The following is a 26,864-nucleotide window of genomic DNA, read 5'->3' on the forward strand; positions in this document are numbered from 1 at the left end:
TATCCACATGCTCATGGCTACTTGGGCCAGGATGCAAGGATCTTCGAGGGCTGCAGAGAGAAAATGTGGCCAATTCATATGAGAGAGTGGGATCATGGCAACTTTTTCACTACCTCTCATATGGGACCTTGCTGATAGCACAAGGCACCAGATTGGTTGAGATATTCCCCCTACTTGATATGAAATCTCTCTTCTTGTAAATTTTTTCGTACTTAATAAAAGTATCTTTTAGTTGAGTTGGTAGAATGGTTGGAGAGGACCCGGGTTCGATGCCATCAAGGCTACGTGACGTGGGTATGTGTGTGTGTTCGAATATATATATATATAGATCTCCCTCATTGAAGTATCTTTTTGGAAAAATTAAAATAAATAACTACATAAACGGCACATAGCAGTTAAGCCTCAGCCCTTTCAATAACTCATTCGCCCAAAAAAAGAAAAAGAAAAAAGAAAAAAGTACACAGTAACAATTTCGAAAACTCAAAGTTCGAACCTCAAGTTTCGGAGCCATGGATCGGAGCTCGGACAAGCAGTTGAAGGCCAATTTGCAAGGCCAATTGTCACGTCTCCTCACCCAGCTCAAGGATCTGGAGGAACTCAAGGAGGTAGTCGCAAGAAATAATCCCAAAAAGAGACAGGAAATAACACTGTTTAGCAGTAAACAACACCTAAAGTTCATGCCTTCTCTCTTTCCTCTCGCTACTCCCCCCTGTCCGTCCATGTTTGTATGGAAAATCTGAAATTTCGATATTGCTGCTTGTCTGGGTTTTTGAAAAAAGAAGAAGCAAAAAGTGGTTTAAAAAAGCAAAAAAGAAAGAAAAAAAAGCATACCACAGTTTTTTTGTTTTTGGGGTTGGGGGAGGATGCTTATCTTAACTTAAAGCTTGTCTTTGTCAGGAGCTGGACGTGGATGAGTATGAGCAAACGAAATCAGAGACCTTAGCACAACTACAGGTCTATAAGATATCATACACTGTGTGATGTAGAGAGTTACCTTTTTCGTAAATGTTTCTTTATGAAATTACAAAACACTTTCAATTATGTGAATACGGCTGCATGATTCTCTTCTCATTTGTACAAGCAATTAATAGGGGACCATTTTTGTTGTTAATGATGAAGATGAGCACGGAGTTGTGGCAACAGAAGCCTAAGTTTTTGAGGGGGCCATTTAGTTCGACAGCCAATGGCAATGTTGGGTCTCTAGTTATGGTGGAGTGAAATTCACCTTTTGGGTGCTTGATGCCTGTTGTTTGGCAGATCCCACCTCAGATTATGAGGGTGGTTGTGGTTTGCTGATGGTCTCTCATGACTGATGCCTTTGGGCATGGTCTCCAGGCTTGTGTGGTAAGTTGCCAAGAGAGTATCGGAGCAGTTGCACTCGGCTTGATGTGCTTGCCGGTCTAACACATTTGTCTGACGTCCTCTTTGTAGCTTTTGTGCTCATCCTTGAGCATCTATGCAAATGCCCAACCTCATGAAACAAGACCGACAAGGTAGATCATCTGACCTTGATTGAAGAGACCCCCTCTGTAGATGGAATCCTTAGCACCAACCAGAAAATCATTAAGGCACCTAGGTAGCAAGCATATGATTGTGTCCAACCAAAATACTCTTCTAGAGCCATCCCTGAGTTGGAGGCCCCGTGGAACAATCTCCTTATAGCAAATGTCCCATAGCTCCTAACCCCAACATAGGTGGCTGCATGATTGTTTTTTGCATCAGGGGAAAGCACATGGTTTACATTAGGATGTTGCATTTTTTTTGAATGAAATATATGCTTTGTTGTTGCAGTCATACATACGTATATACATACCTACCTACCTACACGCATGCACACACGTGCGCGTACACACACACTTTTTTTTTTGGTAATATCCAGTGCAGTATATTTATATGCTCATAAATTTACAAGATGGGAAGTCTCCGAAGTGGAGAGTATCCCAAATGTCAGAAACATAAAGAGAAAAGCTCTAAACAAGAAGCATCCATATCACCCTCATGGCAGGCATCATATAAGGATTGCCGCAATGAGGCTCTGAAGGATTCATATGACTGGTGGTTCTGCCGACCCAAGTATGCCAAATTATGCTCACTCCAAATTGTCCAAAGAGCCCAATATCTCACCCAAGAGAGAAATAGTGAGTATTGGGACAAGGACCGCATATATCTGCCAAAAAGCCAGAAATGTTTCCCAAATATGTGACTAGGAAAACGGAGCCGAAGAAAATCTGAAATTCTCCTGAGGAGGATCTTGGAACAAGGGCAGTGCCAAAGCAGATGAAGAACAGTCTCTGAGGGAGCCTGACATCTTAGACATGTGGAAGGTGCAATGTGACGTTTAGCAAGTATGACCCCCACTGACAATGTGCCTGTCAAACATCTCCAAAGAAAAAGTCTTTGTTTCAATGGCATTTTACACTTCCACAACATCCGGAGATTCTTCCGCCACCATGAGAGGGGCTTCCTTATATGCCACAGAGAATTAGCATGTTGATGTTTGCTGCCTAGGAGTGGGACCAATTTTTCACAGACCTCAAGAAGCGGTGTCTACCGCCTCACTATCTTGAGCGGCTCGAGGATGAGTATCAAGGATCGCGCCAGAAACGCTCAGCCAATCCTCCAGTTCGCAAATAAAGTCACTCACCTGGCTTTACAATTGTAAAAATCAAATGAGGTCAAACGAGGTCAATTCTTGTACGGTTTAGACATGCAAATCCAGTGGGATGTGCGCATGTTTGAACCACATACTTTTGATCGAGCACTTTCGCTTGCGCAAAGTGCCGAGATGAAATACAATAATGGAAAACCGAAGACCTTCGAGCCCGGATTAGCCAAGGCAGCCATTGCCAATGGCAAGGGCAAGAACCAGACCCAGTTAGGGTCTACAACAAATGAATACAATATAAAACAAAAGTGTCGATGTCGAGATTGGCCGAAGTCGATGTCGAGGCACAAGATAACTGATGCTGAGCTCACCACGAAGATGACCCACAAGAGACTTACACTGGGCTAGTACCAAAATCCAATGTTTGATGTTCCCAAATATCCACAAGGCTCTTTGTTCTCAATTCGGACAAAAGTAATCCCAAAAAGGCTTCACACCAAGATGGGTATGTATCTCCACAAGGAAATTCCCTCCTTCGTAGGGGTTTAGGAAATTGGGGACGGCAGAGCTTCGTTAGGGGGAGGGGTGTTGGAGTTGATGGTTGGTGTTGGCACGGACGGTGTCTGGAGGTAGTAGACTGTACAAAGCAGCGCACAAGGTAGTGCAAAAGGGCGGAAACAAGCGTTGCAGGCATGCGTTGTAGGCAAAGGCGGTGCAGGCGCTTCTTTTTTGGGTAGAGGCAGCGTGGCTCGATGGGTGAAGTAGAGGCGGTAGTAAGGGTGCAGGTGATCAACTGCTTCCTCATAAGCTAGAAGAATATCTGGGTAGTCCTTGAAGTACTCTTTTGGCATCCATTTCGCATCCATAGGTGAATAGTTCTTAATTTTCAAGAGGAATTTCCAAACCAATGTTCTTCTTGTTTTTCTCACGGAATGGAATACAATCTGTTCCGGCTGTAAAATTTCTTCTTGTTCTTCTACTTCTTGTTTTTCTCACGGAATGGAATACAATCTGTTCACGGAATGGAATACAATCTGTTCCGGCTGTAAAATTTCTTCTTGTTCTTCTACTTCTGGTGGATCCTCCAATACAGGCTCCTCTAGGGGTAGTCCTGTATATGGCTTCAATAAACTGACATGGAAGGCATTATGTATCCTCCAATGGTCTGGAAGGTAATGGTGTGGAAGGTCCAAACGATAACATATATCGTTGATCTTCTTGGTAACCTGAAAAGGTCCATAATATCTGGGAGCAAGCTTGGGTTCCTTGAGCTCCTTAGCTTTTGACTTTCTAAGTCTTGCCTTTTCAAATCGCAATAACACCCAATCCCCTTCTTCAAAAGTGACCTTCCTTCTGTGCTTATCTGCAGCTTTCTTTTGCTTGGCTTGAGATGTCTCAATAGCCTTCCGAACTTGTGCAAAGGCCGTATCCAAATCTCCAACAAACTCAACCGCATGGAGATCTCTTCCTTGGTCTTCAAAATAGGCAACAACAATGGTTTACATCTGCCTCAAAGGTTGTGGGAAGGAACTTCTTGTTGAACATGATTTTGAAATTAGCCCATGAGGTAGGCTCGGTCCCATGTTGGACCACTTTTAGCCACCAATTCAAGAAGGCGGCATCTTTTAAGTGCATACGGATAGTGCGGAGTTTGGACTTTTTGGAGAAGTTCTCTTCTCCAAAGGCGGCGTCAAAGTGTTTGATGAAGGATAGGCCTTTCTGGGTGTCTTGCTTTCCATAAATGGTATCAAACTTTACGCTTTTCTCTCCTGGCTTGAAGTCCACTTTGCCGGTTGAAGGCTCCTTTGCCTTTTTCTCTTTTGTTAGGCCTGAGGAGGCTGCATTTGATAAAGTGGGTTTAGGGGTAACTTCTCTTTGTCCTCCATGAGTGATGGATCGGGTGGCTTTGGGTTCTTCTCTAAAGGTAACCCTTTTACCTTGTAAATATGCTTTGGCAGCTTCCACACCTTCGGCTTCGGTGGTTTGGTCTTTGATAAAGTCTTTGAATATGTGAGCTCTTCTGTAGTCTTGTTCCTTCTTGGCTCTCCAAGCTAGGAACTCTTCTTCTTGAAGATACTTTTTGAACTTTTGAAAGTCTCGAAATTTAGCTGATGTCATGACTGCGGTCTCATAGAGACAGATTGGCGGCCTTGGATCCCTCCTCGATGCTTTGGGTTGGCTTCATAATTGTTCCCTTCTTGAGGCCCTTCTGATACCACTGTAAGCCCGACAAAGCGGGCAGTGACAGATGCAACCACGTGTACGAGAGAAAGATAGAGAGAGAGAAGGGGGAGAGAGAGATGGGAATAGGGGTTTCACACAGTACACCACGCTGAGCGGGGAACAGGGCAGGCAGTGACAGATGCAACCACGTGTACGAGAGATAAAGATAGAGAGAGAGAAGGGGGAGAGAGAGATGGGAATAGGGGTTTCACACAGTACACCACACTGAGCGGGGAACAGGTCCCGCCCCCTCTTCAGGAATTTATTTCAGGAACAATCCACGGGCTTTTCCAAGCCAGGACCAATACAACAAATGAATACAATATCAAATAAAAGTGTCGATGTTGAGATTAGCCGAAGTCAATGTTGAGACACAAGATAACTGATGTTGAGCTCACCACGATGATGACCCACAAGAGGCTTACACCGGGCTAGTACCAAAATCCAATGTTTGATGTTCCCAAATATCCACAAGGCTCTTTGTTCTCAGTCCAGACAAAAGTAGGCTTCACACCAAGATGGGTATGTATCTCCACAAGGAAATCCCCTCTTTCGTAGGGGTTTAGGAAAATTGGCGGTGGCAGAGCTTCGTTAGGGGGGGGTGTTGGAGCTGATGGTTGGCATCGTCACTGGCGGTGTTTGGAGGTTGCAGACTGTACAAAGCAACGTACAAGGTAGTGCAAAAGGGCGGAAACAAGCGCTGCAGGCAAGCACTGTAGGCAAAGGCGGCACAGGCGCTTCTTCTCTGGGCAGAGGTGGCGCGGCTCTCTGGGTGGAGTAGAGGCGGCAGTCAGGGTGCAGGCGGCGACTGGAATCAGCAGCCAAGGTAGTTGCAGTAGCAGACAGGGTGGCAGCGCAGTTAGACAGAAGATGCGCAGGCGGCGCACAGAGCAGCAACGGTGTAGACAAAGGTGGCGACGATGGCGTTTGTTGGCGCTGCTGATGGCTACAGGTGGCGCAGAGCTCTCAGGGCGGTGCCTAGCTGCAGCAAGGCAGTAGTGTATCTTCATAGGGTAGTGCTGTCGAAGTGCAGGTGGCAGCGCAACAAAGTGGAGGCGGCACTGATGGCACATCCGGCGCACAGGGGGCAAAACAACGGGGCGAGGGCGGTTTCCGCTGGTGGAGGTGGAGACAATGGGCGGCGTGAGGAAGTAGGGAGAAAAGATGATGTGGGCGATGGTTCTTCACGAATTCTCCCTCAAGATTCTCAACGAGTCTTCTATACCTCACCAAGAGGATACATGCTTCTTATATACTTGATGGGGCACCATGCTTTTGCCTTGTCCTGCTTTTGTTTCATTTTTCTTGCTTTTTCTTTTAAATAATAGTCAAAGTTCTTGATTTATGCTTTTACAATCTTCAGGGCCTTGCTTTTTGGCGTTGGAGCAGCTTTTTGAAAAAGCGGCCTTTAGCTTTTTGATCTAGTTCGATGTCCTCTTTCCAACGGTGCCCTCAACTTTTTGGTCAACAAAGTTTGACTTTTGCTTTTTCCTGCTTTTTGACCAATGCCAACATGTTCCCATGTGTGCGGGCATGAGTTCCATCATACGAAAAGAGCATGGAGGACCAAATAGTTACAAATGGCACATAGGGGGGCACAAGTGGCGACGGTGTTGATGGAAGAGGTCCGTGAAGATATAAACGCAACCAATCAACTGACGGGAGGAGAGAGTGGTGAGGATGAAGAAGTCTTTGAGGAATTCCACAATCTCGAAAATCTCCACACCTTGTAGATGATCAAAATTGGAAGGCTCTTGCGTCTTTCATACTTGAAGGAGGTCTTGCTTTTTGCCAAAAGCGGCCCAACTTTGCTTTTGCTTTGCTTTTGACTTTTCTCTTATTAATATTTTAACAATAATCAAATATGGTCCAAAGTTCTTGATTCATGCTTTTCTAGCTTTAGGGCCTTGCTTTTTGGCCCCAGAGTTGCGTTTTGGAAGCTGCTTTTAGCTTTTTGATCCGGCTCAGCCTCCTCTTTCCAATGGTGTCCTTGGCTCGCGGTTAACTCAGTTTGACTTTTTGCTTTTTCTTGTTTTCTTGACCAAAACTGGTGCTTTTTCTTTAGCCAAATTCAAGATCCTTGTTCCCATGCTTTCATCCATCTGTCTATGTGTCCGGGCATAAGTTCCATCATGTGAAAAGAGCTTCGAGGACCAAATAGTTACAAGACTTGTCGTCCTTCTTAGCGTCTTTAGAAGACGCGTTACCTTTCCTCGTCTGCGAAGCAGATTGCTGCTGCTGGGGTTTGGTACTAGACTGCGGCTGCTTGGGCTTGCCTCTGTTCATCTTCATTTCTTCATTTTGAGCAAGAGTGTAAGCCTAGCGGGGGTGCATTGAGAGACTCAACCATGTGTCCAAGAGATAATGAAACCGGCCTCTGATAGAAAACCAGAGTGCGGTAGGAGCAATTACCCGTCCACTTGTAGTCTAGATGAGAAACCAAACACAGATTGGGGCTAGAGTGCCCAAATCTGAAAACACAGCGACACCCGTTGGCCCCAAAGCTTGGCGCCCCTTGCGGTATTTCTTTATTCAATTAAAATAATATGTATGGCTGAGTACAACACAAAGACCAGCCAAGAGTTTACACCTGTAAGTCCAATCTGACGGCCCACAAATCCTTCTCAGCACAGAGGATCTATGCACACAGATCTGTGTCCTCAAGCAACACACTGTGCCTCCCTCTGATCAGCCAAGATCACAAAGCAGGCCAGCCATGGGCATACATCTGGCATAACTCAAGAGCACGATACATCTTCTCAGCTCAAACATACATGTGCTGTCCAATCTCTGTCTTAATCTCTTGTCAATCTGCTATACTCCTCCTCTCACAAGGAGCCAGATAATACATATCTGCAACAGACATCAAGCAGTAGAAAGAGAGATGGATGAACAGAAACAGAGCTTACCAAGTTCAGCTCGTGAAACAACACGGGAGGAAGCAACAGCACCAATTTGTGCCTGCAGGCACTTGAATCCACAATCCTGCTTCACACGTGTGCTTGCACTTGCCTGTATCCTCCTCCTGATGCTCACTCCTATGCTGTCCTTGAAAATACAGATCTGAAAATCAGCACTGTACCCGTCTGTACCGCCTCGGGATACGTGCCAGGAGTTGTACTTGCTCAAACAGTTGGCTGTCTTGATTCTGGTCGCCTGAATTTGAGAAAACAGGCCTGTCCAGCACCTGTCCAGCACCTGTTAACACCTCTGCAGCAACTGTACCTTCTGTACCTTGCTGCCCGTACACTGTACGGCAGCTGTACAAGGTGTACTTGCTGAAAAACAGACTACAGCCTGTACTGGTCTTCTGCGCAGCCAAACCAGCAGCAGTTCCTGTGCGCAGTCAGCAACAGAGGAGAGAGAGAGAAAAAGCTTGCACAGTTCTTGGCCGTACAGTGCTGTACGGCTGATTTCCTCAGAAAAACAGCAACAATCCACAGCAAAACAGCCGCCTTCTCCTTTCTCTTGAGCTTTTCCACGCTAGTGTTCAAGCGCATGAAAGAAGACTCCTCTTTTGCTACACGACTCCCCAAAAAGGGAAGAGAGAGAGAGAAGAGAGAGAAAACTCCTCCCCAATTTAATCCCTAGGGCCCCAACTTAAATAAGTTCCTAGGGCCACTAAGGCCTAGGGGCAAACTCCAATAAACATTAAAACTTAATGTTTCTAGTTCCCCCCTTCACACCTAGGGATGTCCACACATCTTAAACTGTGTCCGGGCACCCCCCATGTGAATCATAAAATATTCTGACTCTGCAACCACCATGCCCACACTTGTCCTGCTCCATTTTCACAGGGCCATGACATACCCCCCTCTTGAAAGATGGCAAGCGTCCTCGATTGCATTCTGGTGATGTATCAAAATATCCAAAGTGAAATATACAATATGGCAAGATCAGCGTCCCAATCTCTCTGAGCCATACACATGTATCAACATTCACTGCAAACCAATGGCATAGTAATAGTCCAAGTTGTATACCACTGTGAACCATACATATCCACAAAAATCTCCATGTGACTAGTACACATATATCATAGAAGTCCCATAAACAGATGTACTGTCAGCCTCAGTACCTTCGGATGAGATAAAATCTGCACCAAGCGACCTCTAGATGTCATCTGAGCCTGTCTGTATCAAGGGAGTGGAGGTGCTACCCCCCTCTTGAGCATCAGGTAATGCTCCAGACCCATGCTCTGCTGAACCTGAATGAGCCACAATAAGAGTCGGCTCTAACTCAAAGGCATCGAGATAAAGCTGCAAAACCTGAGGTGAATCTGTTAAGTCACCTTCCTCCATCCACTTCGCATCCATCGGTGAATAGTTCTTGAACTTCACAAGATAGCGACGGGAAACTTTACCTCGTACCTTCCTTTCTTTATGTGCCAGTATCTGCTCTGGAATCAGAACCTCATCAAGTTCCTCAACTTCCGGCTGAGCCTCATCTGATACATCCTCAGGCACATCCCCACGGAAAGGTCTAAGAAGACTCACGTGAAAAGCATTGTGAATCCTCCAGTGATCTGGTAACTTCAAACGATAGGTTACCTCACCAATCTTTTCCAAAACCTGAAAAGGCCCATAATATCGCATACTCAACTTAGGGAATAAGCGCTCTTTACCCTTCATCTTCTTGAGTCTAGCCTTTTCAAAACGCAAAAGAACCCAATCACCCAATGCAAACTGTAAATCACGTCTGTGACGGTCTGCGGCTTTCTTTTGCTTCTGCTGAGTTTTCTGGAGGGCCAACTTAACTCTCCGATAAGCTTCATCTAAGCTCTCCACATACTGATCAGCCTCAAAGATCTTATCCTTTGTATGCAAAATGGGTGGAACCTTCTTCCCTCCTTCTACAATCTCAAAAGGCGCCTTGCCTGTCGAGCTATGTACAGTGTTGTTATATGCAAACTCCACTAAAGGAAGATACTTTTCCCATTGTTGCTTGTGCTCTGACACATAACACTTGAGAAGATCCAACACTGTAGAGTTAGCCTCTTCTGACTGACCATCTGTCTGTGGATGAAATGACGATGAAAACTTGAGAGTTGTACCCATGTTGTCAAACAACCCTCTCCAAAACAAACTCGTCATCCGTGGATCACGGTCACTAATGATAGACGTAGGCAAGCCATGATACTTGAAGATGTTCGCCATGAACAACTTCACCATATGATCCACTTTAATTGTCTTCCGCACGGGAATGAAATGAGCCTGCTTACTGAACCTGCATATGATAGTCCAGATGCCATCATTTCCCGTTTGTGTCCGTGGAAGATCAAATACAAAATCCATGGCAATGCTCTCCCAAGGTCTATCCGGAATAGGTAAAGGCTGTAATAACCCTGGTGTCTTCTGACGGTCAAACTTTACCTTCTGACATACGATGCATTGCCTCACAAAGGCATCAACATCTCTTCTCAAGGTTGGCCAATAAAAGAAAGTCTCCACTGCTTTGACCGTGGCGTCAATACCTCTATGACCTGCATACGGTGGAGCATGACTTTCAATCATAACCTTGAGTCGCAATGGCCTGGTAACACACAGTCTGCCATGCATCAATAAAAACCCATCTCTGAGAGTGTAATGCTCATGCCGCTGACCCTCAGACATCTGATCATACAACCTTTCAAAATCCTCATCATGGGCATACTGCTCTTTCATTTCATCAAGCTCATGATGATAAGCAAGTGAAACTGCAGAGACCTGTGGCTTGCGTGACAAAGCATCTGCCACTACATTCTTTTTGCCTTCCACATGCACAATCTGGAAGTGAAACATTGACAAAAAGTTTGCCCAACGCATATGCTTCTCTGAAAGCTTAGTCTGCGTGAGGAAATATCGCAAGGTCTGATGATCTGTCTGCACAGTGAAATCAGCCCCAAGCAAGTAGTGTTTCCATGTAGAAAGAGCATGAATTACAGCCAACATCTCTTTCTCATACACCTGCAAATGCTTCTCGGCATCTTGCAAAACTCTACTCTCATAGGCTATCACGTGTCCCTCTTGCATGAGAACTGCACCAATGCTACTTCCACATGCATCACACTGGACAACAAAAGCCTTTCGGAGGTCCGGTAACACCAATACTGGGTCCGAAGTAAGCTTTTCTTTGAGCTTTTTGAATGCTGTAATTTCCCGATCAGCCCACCTAAACGGAGTTGCTTTCTTCGTCAAAGCATGAAGAGGCGAAGCAATTTCAGCAAAGTGCCGTATGTAACGCCTGTAATAGGAACACAATCCTAGAAAACTGCGTACATCATGCACGGTCCTCAAAGCTGGCCAATTAAGTATTGCTTCTACCTTGGCTGGATCCATACGGACTCCATGACCAGACACAATATGCCCCAAGAAATGTATCTCCTGCAAAAAGAACTCACTCTTCTTGCCATTAACCACCAATCTATGGTTTCTGAGTTCTGCAAACACAATGGCCAAATGCCTTCTATGCTCTTCCTCATTTTGTGAATGCACAATCATATCATCAAAGAATGTGCCCACAAACTCTCTATGAGGCCTGAAAATCCTGTCCATCATTCTGTTAAATGTGGCAGGCGCATTCGTTAAACCAAAGGGCATAACCAAGAACTCATACAACCCAAACGTGGTTCGGAATGCTGTCTTATGCACATCCTCGGGTCTAATGCGTATCTGATGATACCCGCTTTTCAAGTCAATACGACTAAAAACTGTGGAGCCCTGTAAGCGGTCCAATATGTCATCGATCCTCGGTATGGGGAATCGATTCTTGATGGTATTCTTATTCAGCGCCCTGTAATCAATACACATGCGCCAAGAACCATCCTTCTTCTGCACTAAGAGCACAGGTGAGCAAAAGGGTGATGAGCTAGGCTGAATCAACCCCTTATTCAATAGCTCCTGCACCTGACTCATAATCTCTTCTTGTTGGGCTGCACTAACACGATACGGCGGTCTATTCGGTGGAGTACTACCAGGAATCAGATCTATGGCATGATCTTCTGGCCTCTCAGGAGGTAATTCTCCTGGCAATGACTCGGAAAAACAGTCTTGAAATCCACTTAAGAAATCAGCCCTGTCCTTATCTAACATTGACAAATTAGACTTAGACTCATCATCCTGTGCATCCTTTACATAAATCAAGTACGCGGAAAGATGCTTTTTCATTACTGATGAAATCGCCGAAGCGGATACAATAGGAACAGATTCCCCTTTGAGTTTTACATCCAATACATGCTCTTTCCCTCTATGAGTCAGAGTAATTTTCCTATTGTAAGTATCCACCACCGCATGTACCCTGTGGCACCATGGCATCCCCAACAAAACATCACAGCCATCCAAAGGCATGATGAAGAACTCCTCGCTGTCCACATAACCCTGCAAATGAAGTCGAAGCTTCCCAATAATAGGAGTAACGGGTTCTGCATACCCTGGACAAGCCATATTTGCCTCATGTAACGGCCCCATCTCCTCTGCGCGAATCCCCAATCGGCCAGCCAAATCTGGTGAAATGAAGTTGGCTCTAGCACCTGTGTCAAAGAAGATCAAAGCATTCTGATCTCTCACTTTGCCCCATGCCCTGCACAACTCTGTAGCTTCACCACTTAGCTGCTCACCCACAAGATCAGGAACTAAGCCTGCAGAAGGCTTTGGTTTCTTTGGCTTGGGCTCTCCTTTATTGTCAGGGTCCTTCTTGGACGTTCTCTTGGGACAATTGAATGACATATGCCCCTCTTCAGTACAGTAAAAACACTTTTGAGCATCTCTCAAAGCCTGTCTTTCCTCAGAAGTCCTTTTGGGCATTGGCAACTTCTTATACTTTGTCTCTGAAGACCCTTTAGCATCACGAGAAGCATGCCCAAATTTTTCAGCTTTCTTGCCCAATTTCTTACTGCCTTTAAACCCAGATGAACCACCTGTGAGTAACGCATTGGCTGTCATAGCATTCTCAATCATCTGTGACATGTTCGTTACTCTTGTCTTTATACAATAATCTCGTACCTCCTTGGGCAGCCCACAACAATACTTCTCTACCTGCTCAGATAATGGCACGGCACGATAAGAAGTCACTGGGAGTAGAGCTTCCCAAAACTTCTTGTTATAATCCTCCAAACTATCACACTTTGAAGCATCCAGCTTGTGCCATGCTGTCATAACATCCACCTCGAATGTAGATGTGAGCCAAACGGAAGAGAAAACCTGTTTGAATTGGACCCATGTAGTGGGTGCTATGCCCTGCAAAAGAAGAGTAGACCACCACTGCAAAGCATTGCCCTTGAGAAAAGTGGCAGCTTTCCTCACCTTTGAGGACTCTGTGTAATTCCCACCAGAAAAGCAGCATCAAACTGCTGTAAAAAGGTAAGTGCCTTCAATTTATCCTTGGCCCCACTGAAAGTGTCAAACTTCACTGCAGCTCCCCCTTCCTTGTAATCCTTCGCCTTGCCCATAGGCGTTAGATTATCATATGGAAGTGGTTTCGTAAGATTGCTGCCCCCAACATTCATACCCATCATTGGGTCAACATTTCCCATTCCAACACCAGGCATACCATACATTCCAGCCATGTTTCCAAACATTCCATGCTGCATACCTGGCTGCATGCCACCAAACATATTGCCTTGCATCCCAGGTTGCATGCTTCCAAACACATTTCCTTGCATATCGGACTGCATACCACCATACATATTCCCTTGCATGCCAGGCTGAAAATTGGCTCCAAAAGGCCCATACATACCCATGCCTCCCTGAGGATAACCCCCAGTCATGGATTGAAACACTGAGCCACCACCAAAGTACCCTGGATGCATGTTCTGCTGAGGAATAGGTGGCTGTCCATAGAAGGAACTCTGTGGGTTAGCACCAAAAGCATGCTGCATGTTCGGAAACTGTGCAGGAGATGGATCCTGTGGAGTGGTACCACTATGACCCTGAGAAAGATTCTTTGAACGAACCTTCTTCTTCTTTTTCTGGGGCTCTGTGCGAGATCTCAAAAATTCAGCAAATCTCTCGCTCTGTGTGAGCTGCATAAAAGTATCCATAACACTAGCCAAGCGATCTTTGAACCGAGCATCATCATCCTCTTTACCATGCACATCTTCTGGCTGTGTTACATCCTCATAAGGCTCAACATCTGCAGCCTGTTCTCCTGCAAAAATATCCTCAGATACATCTCTTTCAGGAGAAGTCTCTTGCTCTTCTTCTTCATGATAGAAGTACTCTTCCTCTGTATCAGACATGATTGCTGAATTTTCAGCGATGGCTTTCTCCAAAGCAACCACGAGCTCACCCCCTTCAGAAAGTTGATGATTGGTCCCGGCAACGGAACCTTGAAACCGGCCTCTGATAGAAAACCAGAGTGCGGTAGGAGCAATTACCCGTCCACTTGTAGTCTAGATGAGAAACCAAACACAGATTGGGGCTAGAGTGCCCAAATCTGAAAACACAGCGACACCCGTTGGCCCCAAAGCTTGGCGCCCCTTGCGGTATTTCTTTATTCAATTAAAATAATATGTATGGCTGAGTACAACACAAAGACTAGCCAAGAGTTTACACCTGTAAGTCCAATCTGACGGCCCACAAATCCTTCTCAGCACAGAGGATCTATGCACACAGATCTGTGTCCTCAAGCAACACACTGTGCCTCCCTCTGATCAGCCAAGATCACAAAGCAGGCCAGCCATGGGCATACATCTGGCATAACTCAAGAGCATGATACATCTTCTCAGCTCAAACATACATGTGCTGTCCAATCTCTGTCTTAATCTCTTGTCAATCTGCTATACTCCTCCTCTCACAAGGAGCCAGATAATACATATCTGCAACAGACATCAAGCAGTAGAAAGAGAGATGGATGAACAGAAACAGAGCTTACCAAGTTCAGCTCGTGAAACAACACGGGAGGAAGCAACATCACCAATCTGTGCCTGCAGGCACTTGAATCCACAATCCTGCTTCACACGTGTGCTTGCACTTGCCTGTATCCTCCTCCTGATGCTCACTCCTATGCTGTCCTTGAAAATACAGATCTGAAAATCAGCACTGTACCCGTCTGTACCGCCTCGGGATACGTGCCAGGAGTTGTACTTGCTCAAACAGTTGGCTGTCTTGATTCTGGTCGCCTGAATTTGAGAAAACAGGCCTGTCCAGCACCTGTCCAGCACCTGTTAACACCTCTGCAGCAACTGTACCTTCTGTACCTTGCTGCCCGTACACTGTACGGCAGCTGTACAAGGTGTACTTGCTGAAAAACAGACTGTACAGCCTGTACTGGTCTTCTGCGCAGCCAAACCAGCAGCAGTTCCTGTGCGCAGTCAGCAACAGAGGAGAGAGAGAGAAAAAGCTTGCACAGTTCTTGGCCGTACAGTGCTGTACGGCTGATTTCCTCAGAAAAACAGCAACAATCCACAGCAAAACAGCCGCCTTCTCCTTTCTCTTGAGCTTTTCCACGCTAGTGTTCAAGCGCATGAAAGAAGACTCCTCTTTTGCTACACGACTCCCCAAAAAGGGAAGAGAGAGAGAGAAGAGAGAGAAAACTCCTCCCCAATTTAATCCCTAGGGCCCCAACTTAAATAAGTTCCTAGGGCCACTAAGGCCTAGGGGCAAACTCCAATAAACATTAAAACTTAATGTTTCTAGTTCCCCCCTTCACACCTAGGGATGTCCACACATCTTAAACTGTGTCCGGGCACCCCCCATGTGAATCATAAAATATTCTGACTCTGCAACCACCATGCCCACACTTGTCCTGCTCCATTTTCACAGGGCCATGACATACCCCCCTCTTGAAAGATGGCAAGCGTCCTCGATTGCATTCTGGTGATGTATCAAAATATCCAAAGTGAAATATACAATATGGCAAGATCAGCGTCCCAATCTCTCTGAGCCATACACATGTATCAACATTCACTGCAAACCAATGGCATAGTAATAGTCCAAGTTGTATACCACTGTGAACCATACATATCCACAAAAATCTCCATGTGACTAGTACACATATATCATAGAAGTCCCATAAACAGATGTACTGTCAGCCTCAGTACCTTCGGATGAGATAAAATCTGCACCAAGCGACCTCTAGATGTCATCTGAGCCTGTCTGTATCAAGGGAGTGGAGGTGCTACCCCCCTCTTGAGCATCAGGTAATGCTCCAGACCCATGCTCTGCTGAACCTGAATGAGCCACAATAAGAGTCGGCTCTAACTCAAAGGCATCGAGATAAAGCTGCAAAACCTGAGGTGAATCTGTTAAGTCACCTTCCTCCATCCACTTCGCATCCATCGGTGAATAGTTCTTGAACTTCACAAGATAGCGACGGGAAACTTTACCTCGTACCTTCCTTTCTTTATGTGCCAGTATCTGCTCTGGAATCAGAACCTCATCAAGTTCCTCAACTTCCGGCTGAGCCTCATCTGATACATCCTCAGGCACATCCCCACGGAAAGGTCTAAGAAGACTCACGTGAAAAGCATTGTGAATCCTCCAGTGATCTGGTAACTTCAAACGATAGGTTACCTCACCAATCTTTTCCAAAACCTGAAAAGGCCCATAATATCGCATACTCAACTTAGGGAATAAGCGCTCTTTACCCTTCATCTTCTTGAGTCTAGCCTTTTCAAAACGCAAAAGAACCCAATCACCCAATGCAAACTGTAAATCACGTCTGTGACGGTCTGCGGCTTTCTTTTGCTTCTGCTGAGTTTTCTGGAGGGCCAACTTAACTCTCCGATAAGCTTCATCTAAGCTCTCCACATACTGATCAGCCTCAAAGATCTTATCCTTTGTATGCAAAATGGGTGGAACCTTCTTCCCTCCTTCTACAATCTCAAAAGGCGCCTTGCCTGTCGAGCTATGTACAGTGTTGTTATATGCAAACTCCACTAAAGGAAGATACTTTTCCCATTGTTGCTTGTGCTCTGACACATAACACTTGAGAAGATCCAACACTGTAGAGTTAGCCTCTTCTGACTGACCATCTGTCTGTGGATGAAATGACGATGAAAACTTGAGAGTTGTACCCATGTTGTCAAACAACCCTCTCCAAAACAAACTCGTCATCCGTGGATCACGGTCACTAATGATAGACGTAGGCAAGCCATGATACTTGAAGATGTTCGCCATGAACAACTTCACCATATGATCCACTTTAATTGTCTTCCGCACGGGAATGAAATGAGCCTGCTTACTGAACCTGCATATGATAGTCCAGATGCCATCATTTCCCGTTTGTGTCCGTGGAAGATCAAATACAAAATCCATGGCAATGCTCTCCCAAGGTCTATCCGGAATAGGTAAAGGCTGTAATAACCCTGGTGTCTTCTGACGGTCAAACTTTACCTTCTGACATACGATGCATTGCCTCACAAAGGCATCAACATCTCTTCTCAAGGTTGGCCAATAAAAGAAAGTCTCCACTGCTTTGACCACCACCATGCCCACACTTGTCCTGCTCCATTTTCACAGGGCCATGACAGATAAAGATATATAGAGAGGGGGGAGAGAGAGAAGGGAATAGGGATCTTGCACAATACACCACACTGAGCGGGGAACATGCCCCGCCCTCTTTCACGAATTTATTCAGGAACAATCCACGGACACGCTGGCCAGGATCAATACAATCAATGAATACAAAACAAACATATATGCCGAAGTAGGATATCCAAGTCGATGTCAATGTCTATGTCTAGGCATGAGATCTCTGATGTGCCGAGCACACCACAGCCGAGCACACCACGAGGATGATCCACAAGTATCTCTCACCGGGCTAGTACTAGATCTAATATCCAAATCCAAGTCCAAGTCCAAGTTCTAGTTCCAATCCAAGTTCTAGTCCAAGTTTTATTTCCATCCAATGATCAAGTCCAAATCCAAATCCAAGTCCAAGTTCTAGTCCAAGTTCAAGTCCAAGAATCACTCGCTCATCCCATGAGTAATCTCCACAACTCCTATAGCCTTGTCGATGAAGAAAACCATGGAAAAGCTCTTTCCGGCAATAAAATTGATATAAAACCTGTTTTAAGGGATAAAAACCTCCAAAAAGCAGTTTTTAGGATTTTTGAAATTTTCAGTCCGTACAGCTCCTTACACGCGTCCGTATCGCCCATGCATATGCCCATACAAGTCTAGAGCTGACCGTACATTTGAAAAACAAGTTAGAGAAGGTGTTGATGGTGAAGAAGAAGCTCTCCATGATCATAATGATGCCCACACACACTCCAGGATCTCCTTCATGATGCTACAAGAGAGGTTCAAGCCTTTTTATACTTGAAGAACGCTTTGCTTTTTGCCAAAAGCTTAACCAAGCTTTTGTTTTTGACTTTTTCACTTTGCTTTCCACTTCATAATAAAATATTACTCACTTTTGTCAAAGTTCTTTAACTTTGCTTTTCTAACTTTAGGGCCTTGCTTTTTGGCCCTGGAGTTGCTTTTTGAAAAAGCGTCTTTTAGCTTTTTGGTCTGGCTTAGTCTCCTCTTTCCAATGGTGCCCTTGGCTCGCGGTCAAACCCGTTTGACTTTTTGCTTTTTCTTGTTTTTTGACCAAGACTGATGCTTTTTCTTAATCAAACCTTATGGACCTTGTCTCCATGTCTTCTTCCACCTGTCTGGTGTCCGGGCATGGGTTTCATCATGTGAAATAGAGCTAGGAGGGCTAAATAGTTACAAAAGTTCAAAGCCCGGTCATATGTCCTGGGTTCAAAGTTACGAACTGTGCACCGGATGTTAGGATCTAATCCACGAATGAATTGATCCATCTTGGCCTGCTCAGATAACCCTAACTGCGGCTGTGCTAAAGTGATAACCTTATCGGAAAACTGAAGCAGAGGTGACCCATTCTGTTGGAGTCCATAGAACTCATCTTACCAGGTTGGTCAAATTCTGGGGAGGGAGAAATTTGGTCTTTAGGTCATTGACAAAGGTATCCTAGCGAAAAGCTGATCTGGTCTATATGCAATGTCTTGTCCATGTTGATGAAGCAGGTGTGCTCGAATACGAGTTGCACTACCTGACTTCGTAAGGAGACAATATTTGCATGTCCACTTTTTCGTGCCTCCTGTTTTGTAGGCACCACTCGGCCTATGAGACAAATCGGTGTACCTGTATGGGGTATCCTCTGTCATCCCAACAAAATGAAAAAGTACTGAACTAAAAAGCTGAATCTGGGTGTGCAATAAGTACAATGAGTGGGGGAGGGGATGGAGCTCTACCACTAGGAGAATGCAAAGCTATATGCATGGATTATACAATCATGATATGCAACCTAGCTAGCTCCATCCTGTACCATACTGGGGGTATAAAATGGTATACATCAATGAAGGGGGTGTCCACAGCTCCCTGAAGAACATGCCTAGGTTTGTTCTGAAGTGAGCCAGTCGCTCCGCACCCTCTCTGTGAAACTGAGCTCTGATCTCTGTCATCTCTCTCTGGTATAGGCGTGGTGTCCGAAAGCCAGGTGTCCTCTGTCTCCTGCGGGTTCTGAGTGTCTCCGCTCTCTGGAGATTCCCTGCCGTGTAGGGGTTGGGAGTGGGATGGATCTCTGAAAAAATGTAGTAATCTGTGTCTGTCGTCCCCCCTCTGGAGCTGTCTGAGCTTGTAATGATGTCTCTTTGTGACGCTGTATGTCTAGAATGAATCTCCCGAGTATGCGTTGGTCTGCTGCCTCAAAGATCTGGCGTAGGGAATGTGGCTCTCTGAATAAAATGGGATATCTCTCTCTGATGGCTGTATATACTCTGCATCTGCATACATAATGCTCCTCGCTCTCCACCTCCTCTCTGCACAATCTGCATACCCTCTTCTCTCGGGGGATCCGTGCTGCTCTGCCAGTCTCGATCTCCAATCGATGTGATGAAACTCTAAGCTGACCAATAGCCACTCGGGAGCCGTGTGGTAAAAAGCCCTCCATGTATCTAGGCCTCTCTATAAATCCATCATCAGTGATACTCATGAAGTGATCTTTGTAGTATAGCATCTTCGGTGGAAGAGGCTGTGTAGGCGATATCCATGTCTCTCGTGTATAGAGCTGCCATAGGTCTGTTAGAAGTCATCTCCTGTCTATTTGTATACACCAGGGCCTCTGTTGTGGGTGTGCCCGCCCGTATATCATTTTTCCACACTCCCCGTATTTTTTCCCTATTTTTCCCATTTTTTCCTAGTGGCTGGAGGGCTGCCAGGTGATGCCAGGACCACTCTGAGGCTGGCCGACTGCATCTGTAGCAGTCGTGGGCTATCTGAGTGCTGGCCGACTTGTTCTGTGCAGACGTGGGGCACCAGATGCTGGCCGACTGCTGTTTTTCAGCAGTCGTGGACATTTTGTCAGTCGTGGGCCTCTTCCAGAGCTGGCCGACTGCCCTCATGGGCTTGTATGTATTCCCCCCCATCCTCCTCCACTTTCTCATTCAGTTATCTCCGGGATCTTGTGTATAGAGAAGAGTTTACACACATCTCTCTGTGTTTCTTGTGCTGATTATTTTCTGCAGTCTACTTGCTCTTGTCTACCCAAGTTTGGATATCATTTCCGCTGCATATTCTGACATGGTATCAGAGCCCTAGGCTCTAGCAGATCTTTGGCGTTTTTCTGAGCAAGAGGGGGAGCAACAGGTTGCTGATCGGTGGACTGTTTCGGGCTGAACGGGAAGTGAAGGTGCAAGAGGAAGGTGGGCAGAGGGGCTGGACAGCCACTTGCATATATTCTGATTTTCAGATTTTTCCCACCCACCCACCCTTTCAGGTTACTCTCCGAGATGGCGGATTTACTCGAGATGGCAGAGAAGCACGTGAAGATTCCGACTCTCCCCACGTTCCCAGTGGATCGTCAGTTGGACGGGTCCAATTATGGCATCTGGAAGGTGATGATGGAGTCAGTTCCGGAGTCATATGATCTTGCTGATTTTATTATCAAAGGGGTGCCAAGGCCGGAAGCTGAGGAAGGGGAGGTTTTATCCGCGAGGAAGGACCGAGAGGCACAGGCACAAATGTGGGACCGTGTCAACGCCAGGGTCCGGTCATTTATATTCCTCAATTGCACACCACAGGTGATCAACCATGTGAAGCACATGACGCTGGCACGAGGCATATGGGAGCACTTGGCTTCTTTGTACAACAGGGTATCACCCATGAAGCGGATATCCTTGGAAGTGCAGATGCGGGTTATGAACCCTGCAAAGTCTTCGACGATGCGGGAACACATTAACAAGCTGCAGGCCCTTCAGCAGGAAGTCCTTCAAGCTGGGAAAGAGATATCGTCCGAAGATATGGCCATCACGTTACTTTCCCACTTGCCTGGTCAGTATTCCGCTTTCTATTCCTCGTTGATCACTAGTGGCAGGCTCAGCACCATTACCTGGGAGGAGCTTGTGCCAATGGTCTTGGACCAGGAGGAACGTTTCACGAACCCTCCTCACGGCGGAGGTTCGGAGGCCTTAACTGGCCAACGGTCGAAAGGCCGTAATACCAACAAGGGCAAAGGGAAGGCTTCACCAGATAAGTCTTCCGAGAAGAAGCCTGATCCAGAACGAGAGAAGCTGAAGGCCGAAAGATCTTGTAATGATTGTGGCGAGAAAGGCCACTACTGGAGGAAGTGCCCTAAGCGGACAGGGAAGAGTGCTGATTCATCAGCCTCAGCTGCGAAGACTCTGGCATTTGTGCACTTGGAGATGGTGGACTCCGATGATTCATCGTCTTCGAGCGAGGAGGCAGTTGGCTTCACCGCAAAGGATACTCGGGAATGGATTCTCGACAGTGGTGCTTCCAGGCACATGACTCCATCCCGTGACTTCTTCCTGGATCTGAAGCGGCAGTCAGGTCGTATCTTTATTGGCGATAACTCCACTATTCCGATTCATAGTGAGGGCCGGATGGAGATCATTCCCGACGGCAAGGGGGGCAAGCATGCTTCCCGTGTTCTTTATGTCCCTGCTCTGGGCTTTCATCTTTTGTCAGTGCATGAGGTATGCAAGACTGGCTTTCGGGTGGAATTTGAGGAGCATTCAGTTGCTCTAAGGGACCGTGAGACAGGCAAAGCTGTTTGGGAAGGCGGTGTGGAGAACGGTATCTACAAACTCTCTGCACTCTCCTCACTGACAGGCTCTCAGGTCGGAGACTTTCGGCACTTTCGTTTTGGCCACTTGAATGTGGATGCTTTGCGGCGCGCCTTCCGGGACCAGATGGTGGTTGGCTTGCCAGATGTTGGTAGTAGGCAAGGACGCTGCAGTTCTTGCATACGTGGTAAGCAGCACAGGGAATCCTTTCCGAAGCAGGCTTCCAGGCGGGCTTCGAAACCTTTGGAGTTGATTCACACTGACTTGTGTGGACCACAGCAGATACCATCCATGGGAGGATCTCTCTACTTCATGCTGCTTGTTGATGATTGTACCAGATTCACGTGGGTCTACTTTCTTTCACAGAAGGACCAGGCTTTTGCTCGGTTCAAGGATTGGCACGTGATGGTGGAGAAAGAGTCTGGATTTCAGGTCAAGACTCTCAGGGCTGACAAAGGAGGGGAATTCTCCTCGACTGTATTCTTTCGGTTTTGTGCAGATCGTGGCATCAAGAGGGAATTGGCCAATACCGGATCGCCTTCGGAGAATGGAGTTGTTGAACGTAAGAACAGGACTGTGGTGGAGATGGCGAGGACCATGCTGGAGCATCGAGATCTTCCTCGTCCACTTTGGGGTGAGGCTGTGGCGACAGCTGTCCATACCATTAACCGCTCTCCGACGACTTCTGTACCCCATATGACTCCATTTGAGGCATATGAAACCCGATGTCTCGCACTTCCGTGTCTTTGGGAGTGACGCGTATGTACATATTCCGAAGAAGCAGAGGGGGAAGCTTGACTCCAAGTCCCGCAAGCTGGTATTTGTGGGGTATAACTCTCTTTCCAAGGGATACAGGTTGTATGATCCAGAGAGGAACGAGATTGTTGTCAGCCGGGATGTGGTCTTTGACGAGCATGTTCCAGCATCCACTGTCGAGGAGCCGCCACTTCTTGGAGATCCAGAATCTGATGATGATTCCCAGTCTATCACTCCAGTTGATCCACCTCAGTCATCACAGGAGGTTGAGCCCGTAGCTGGAGTTGAGCCCCCGCGACCACAGGAGGCTCCACGATCTGTTCGAGTACCTAGGTGGTTGATGGACACCCTTCGGGAGTCGGGTGTCACGGAGCTACCCTCCGAGTGGACCACAGAGGACGGCCCTCGAAGATCACATCGAGTTCGAGATAAAGCAACACGGCGGAGCTTCTTCAGGTGAACTATGCTCTTATGTCTCGTATCATGCGGGATAAAGAGCCCACTTCCGTAAAGGAAGCCCTTTCACAGGATACTTGGAGGGAAGCCATGCAGGTGGAACTTGACGCCATCGAGAAGAACAACACTTGGGAGTTGGTACTGAGGCCGTCGAAGCGGTCAGTCATTGGTGTCAAATGGGTCTTTAAGACCAAGTACGCGGCTGATGGGTCGGTGGACAAACACAAAGCCAGGCTCGTGGCTAAGGGTTATGCTCAGCGGCCAGGCATCGACTACGAGGATACCTTTGCACCGACAGCGCGGATGACCACGATTCGGACCGTTCTTGCCCTTGCTTCTTCTCAGAGGTGGCCCGTGTACCAGATGGATGTAAAATCGGCGTTCCTTAATGGTGACCTGCAGGAGGAGGTGTACGTTGAGCAGCCTCCAGACTTCATTGTTCCAGGATCGGAAGGGATGGTTTACAGGTTACGTAAGGCCTTGTATGGTCTTAAGCAGGCTCCGCGGGCTTGGAATCAGAAGATTGATTCCTTCTTTATTCGGACTGGATTCCAGAGATCGGTTGCAGATCCGAACCTGTATCTCTTTCGGGAACGCGGCATGGTCACACTCATCATCCTTTATGTGGATGATCTCATTCTCACCGGCGGTCATGTGGAGCACATTGGAGTGACGAAGGCTGCCTTGTCAAAGGAGTTTGAGATGACTGACTTAGGCTTACTCCACTTCTTCTTGGGATTGGAGATCTGGCAGACCCAGAGGGGGTTTTTCGTCTCTCAGCAGCGGTATGTTCATGAGTTGCTTGAGGCCTTTGGGATGGAGAACTGCAAGCCTATTACTTCGCCGATGGACCCGAACACAAAGTTAACCGTTACAGATCCTTGTGAGCCAGTTGATGCCTCGCAGTACCGGAAGTTGGTTGGTTCATTGATCTGGTTGCTGAACACCAGATTGGACTTGAGCTTCTCCGTGGGGCTGTTGAGCTCTTTTATGCAGACGCCATTGAAGACTCATTGGGACGCAGGATTGCGGATCTTGCGGTATCTGCAGAGTACGAAGGATCTGGGACTCTTTTACACAGGAGGGAATGGAGTCAAGCTCCAAGGATGGAGTGACTCAGATTGGGGAGGAGATCCAGACACGAGGAGATCTACTTCAGGATACACTTTTACCCTCGGCTCAGGAGCGGTTTCTTGGAGCAGCAAGAAGCAGCCGACTATTGCTCTTTCTTCGACAGAGGCAGAGTATCGGGCTGCTTGTGGTGCTGCTTGTGAGGTTGTATGGCTGCGGAGGCTGCTTGGCGAGATGGGGTTTCCACAGAGGGAGCCCACAGTCATCCAGTGTGATAACCAGAGTTGTATAGCTATTGCTCGGAACCCGGTTTTCCATGCCCGGACCAAGCATATAGAGATACAGTATCACTTTGTTCGTGAGAAGATCTTGGCGGGTGACATCTTGCTACTTTATTGTTCGACGGAGGACAATGCGGCGGACCTCTTCACGAAGTCTCTACCTCAGGCTACGCTCAGGCGGCACTCCAGCTCCCTGGGGTTGGTTTCACAGCCAGGAGCTGAGAGGGGGTGTTAGAAGTCATCTCCTGTCTATTTGTATACACCAGGGCCTCTGTTGTGGGTGTGCCCGCCCGTATATCATTTTTCCACACTCCCCGTATTTTTTCCCTATTTTTCCCATTTTTTCCTAGTGGCTGGAGGGCTGCCAGGTGATGCCAGGACCACTCTGAGGCTGGCCGACTGCATCTGTAGCAGTCGTGGGCTATCTGAGTGCTGGCCGACTTGTTCTGTGCAGACGTGGGGCACCAGATGCTGGCCGACTGCTGTTTTTCAGCAGTCGTGGACATTTTGTCAGTCGTGGGCCTCTTCCAGAGCTGGCCGACTGCCCTCATGGGCTTGTATATATTCCCCCCCATCCTCCTCCACTTTCTCATTCAGTTATCTCCGGGATCTTGTGTATAGAGAAGAGTTTACACACATCTCTCTGTGTTTCTTGTGCTGATTATTTTCTGCAGTCTACTTGCTCTTGTCTACCCAAGTTTGGATATCATTTCCGCTGCATATTCTGACAAGGTCCTGTCTTAGTACTCTATTCCTCTCACTGAGAGAGACGGATATGTGGTGCATCCCTGTCATACTGGAATGGTGGTAGATGATCCATGTCTAGGTCATGCTGTGAGAACCAATGTGTGACCTGTGCATACCATGATCCTCTGTCTCCTGCCTCAGCCAGCTGTCTAGATGCCTCGAAAGCTCTGTATGACAATCTGTCGTGTGGCATCTCTCTGAATCTGTCTAGCAGGCATATAGTCTGAAATATGGCCTCTACCATCATAGGAGGCGCAGCAAACTCTGCTCGGATAATGTCATGAGGTACTGACGGTTTGTTGCGTATCATGCGTGCCATCATGAGGGCCTGTGGTCTCTCTATCTGTGTCCACCAATGGGTAGCAAGGCTTGGCGTCCATACCGCTGCTCCTTACATCAATGCCAGTGTGACTAATGTGTCAAATAGCCACCCCTTCGTCCGGGGCTCCTGAAAATGCGCCTGGTGGCACTGTCTCTCTAGCATAACCAATGCTGCATATCCCTGTGTCAATCTAGCTCTGGTTGCTGAACCCATGGTGAAGCGTGTGGCTGCCTGCAGAGAAGGTAACCCCTAGGTACATGTATGATGTCACCACCTCCACCTGGCGTCCTGCGAGAGAGAATGTCAGCTGACTCTTGCCTTGGCTCGATGTATGAAATACCATAATCTTGGTTTTCCCAAGGTTCACAGTAAGACCCCTCTGTGTGCAGAAATCATCGAGTGCATGTAGATGCTGCTGTAGACCTCCTGGAGACTCAGACACTAATACAATATCATCAGCATAAAGCATAATATGTACTGAGGTACCTGCTAAATCAACTCCATCTCCGCCTCCCCGTGTAATGAAGTCAGCCACCTTATCAATGTATAACCCAAATAGCGTGGGGGAAAGTGGGCATCCTTGCTTCACACCAATGGTGCTAGCAATAGTCTCGGACATACCTCCTGGACATCTGACTCGCCCAAAAACCTGCTCATATAATGCATAGATGCCCCATGTCATATCTGCTGGTATGCCAAGAGACTGCAGGCGCTGAAAGAGCCTCTTTCGTGGTACTGTGTCAAATGCAGTACACCACATTGAGCGGGGAACATGCCCCGTCCCCTTTTAGGAATTTATTCAGGAACAATCCACGGGCACGCTAGCTAGGATGAATACAAAATCAAACAAATATGTCGGTGTAGAAATCCAAGTTGATGTTGAGGCACAAGATCTCTGATGCGGAGCATACCACGGGGATGACCCACAAGAATCTATCACCGGGCTAGTACCAGATCCAATATCCAAATCCAAGTTAGATCCATACCCATATCCATATCCAAATCCAAATCCAAGTTCAAGTCCAAATCCAAATCCAAATCCAAATCCAAGTCTAAATCCAAATCCCCTTCCTTGTAGACGAAGTACGCAAGAGATATGAGCAAAAGGCGAAGCCTATGGTGATCAACTGTAAAACTTTGTTGCCCAATCTGGAGTAAACACAACCCACAAGAAATCGTTTGGTATAGTATGAACCAAGGTGGGTCCCCAAGGTAGCACTGGCAACCAAGGTGGGTCCCCAAGGTAGCACTGGCTCCAAGCGTTCAGCAAGACAGTGGCACGGGAGAGCGGCTACAACAGCGGCACTGTGGTGGTTGCGCAGGGGCTGAGACGGGCGCAACACTGGCGGGTGATGGTTGAGACATGCACAAAGGCTGGCGGTTCTGGCGTAGGCC

General features: G+C 47.0%; 1 protein-coding gene across 8 annotated transcripts in view; it reads left to right on the plus strand.

The window, feature by feature from the left end:
• Positions 1-415: 415 nt before the first annotated feature.
• The window catches only part of LOC147627466 (uncharacterized), a 91,053-nt gene continuing 64,604 nt past the window's right edge, over positions 416-26,864 (plus strand). For all 8 annotated transcript variants that reach the window (XR_015268241.1, XM_086814363.1, XM_086814365.1 and 5 more), the window contains exons 1-2: positions 416-605; positions 898-954. Coding sequence is in view for 7 of the 8 variants with exons in the window: in XM_086814363.1 (XP_086670489.1) it covers positions 510-605; positions 898-954 (153 nt within the window). In the remaining variant the exon portion in view is untranslated. The remainder of the gene's footprint in view (positions 606-897; positions 955-26,864) is intronic.

This window comes from Cibotium barometz, chromosome 20, assembly GCF_041138505.1.
Source record: "Cibotium barometz isolate CiBa-2024 chromosome 20, ASM4113850v1, whole genome shotgun sequence".
Lineage (NCBI taxonomy): Eukaryota > Viridiplantae > Streptophyta > Polypodiopsida > Cyatheales > Cibotiaceae > Cibotium > Cibotium barometz.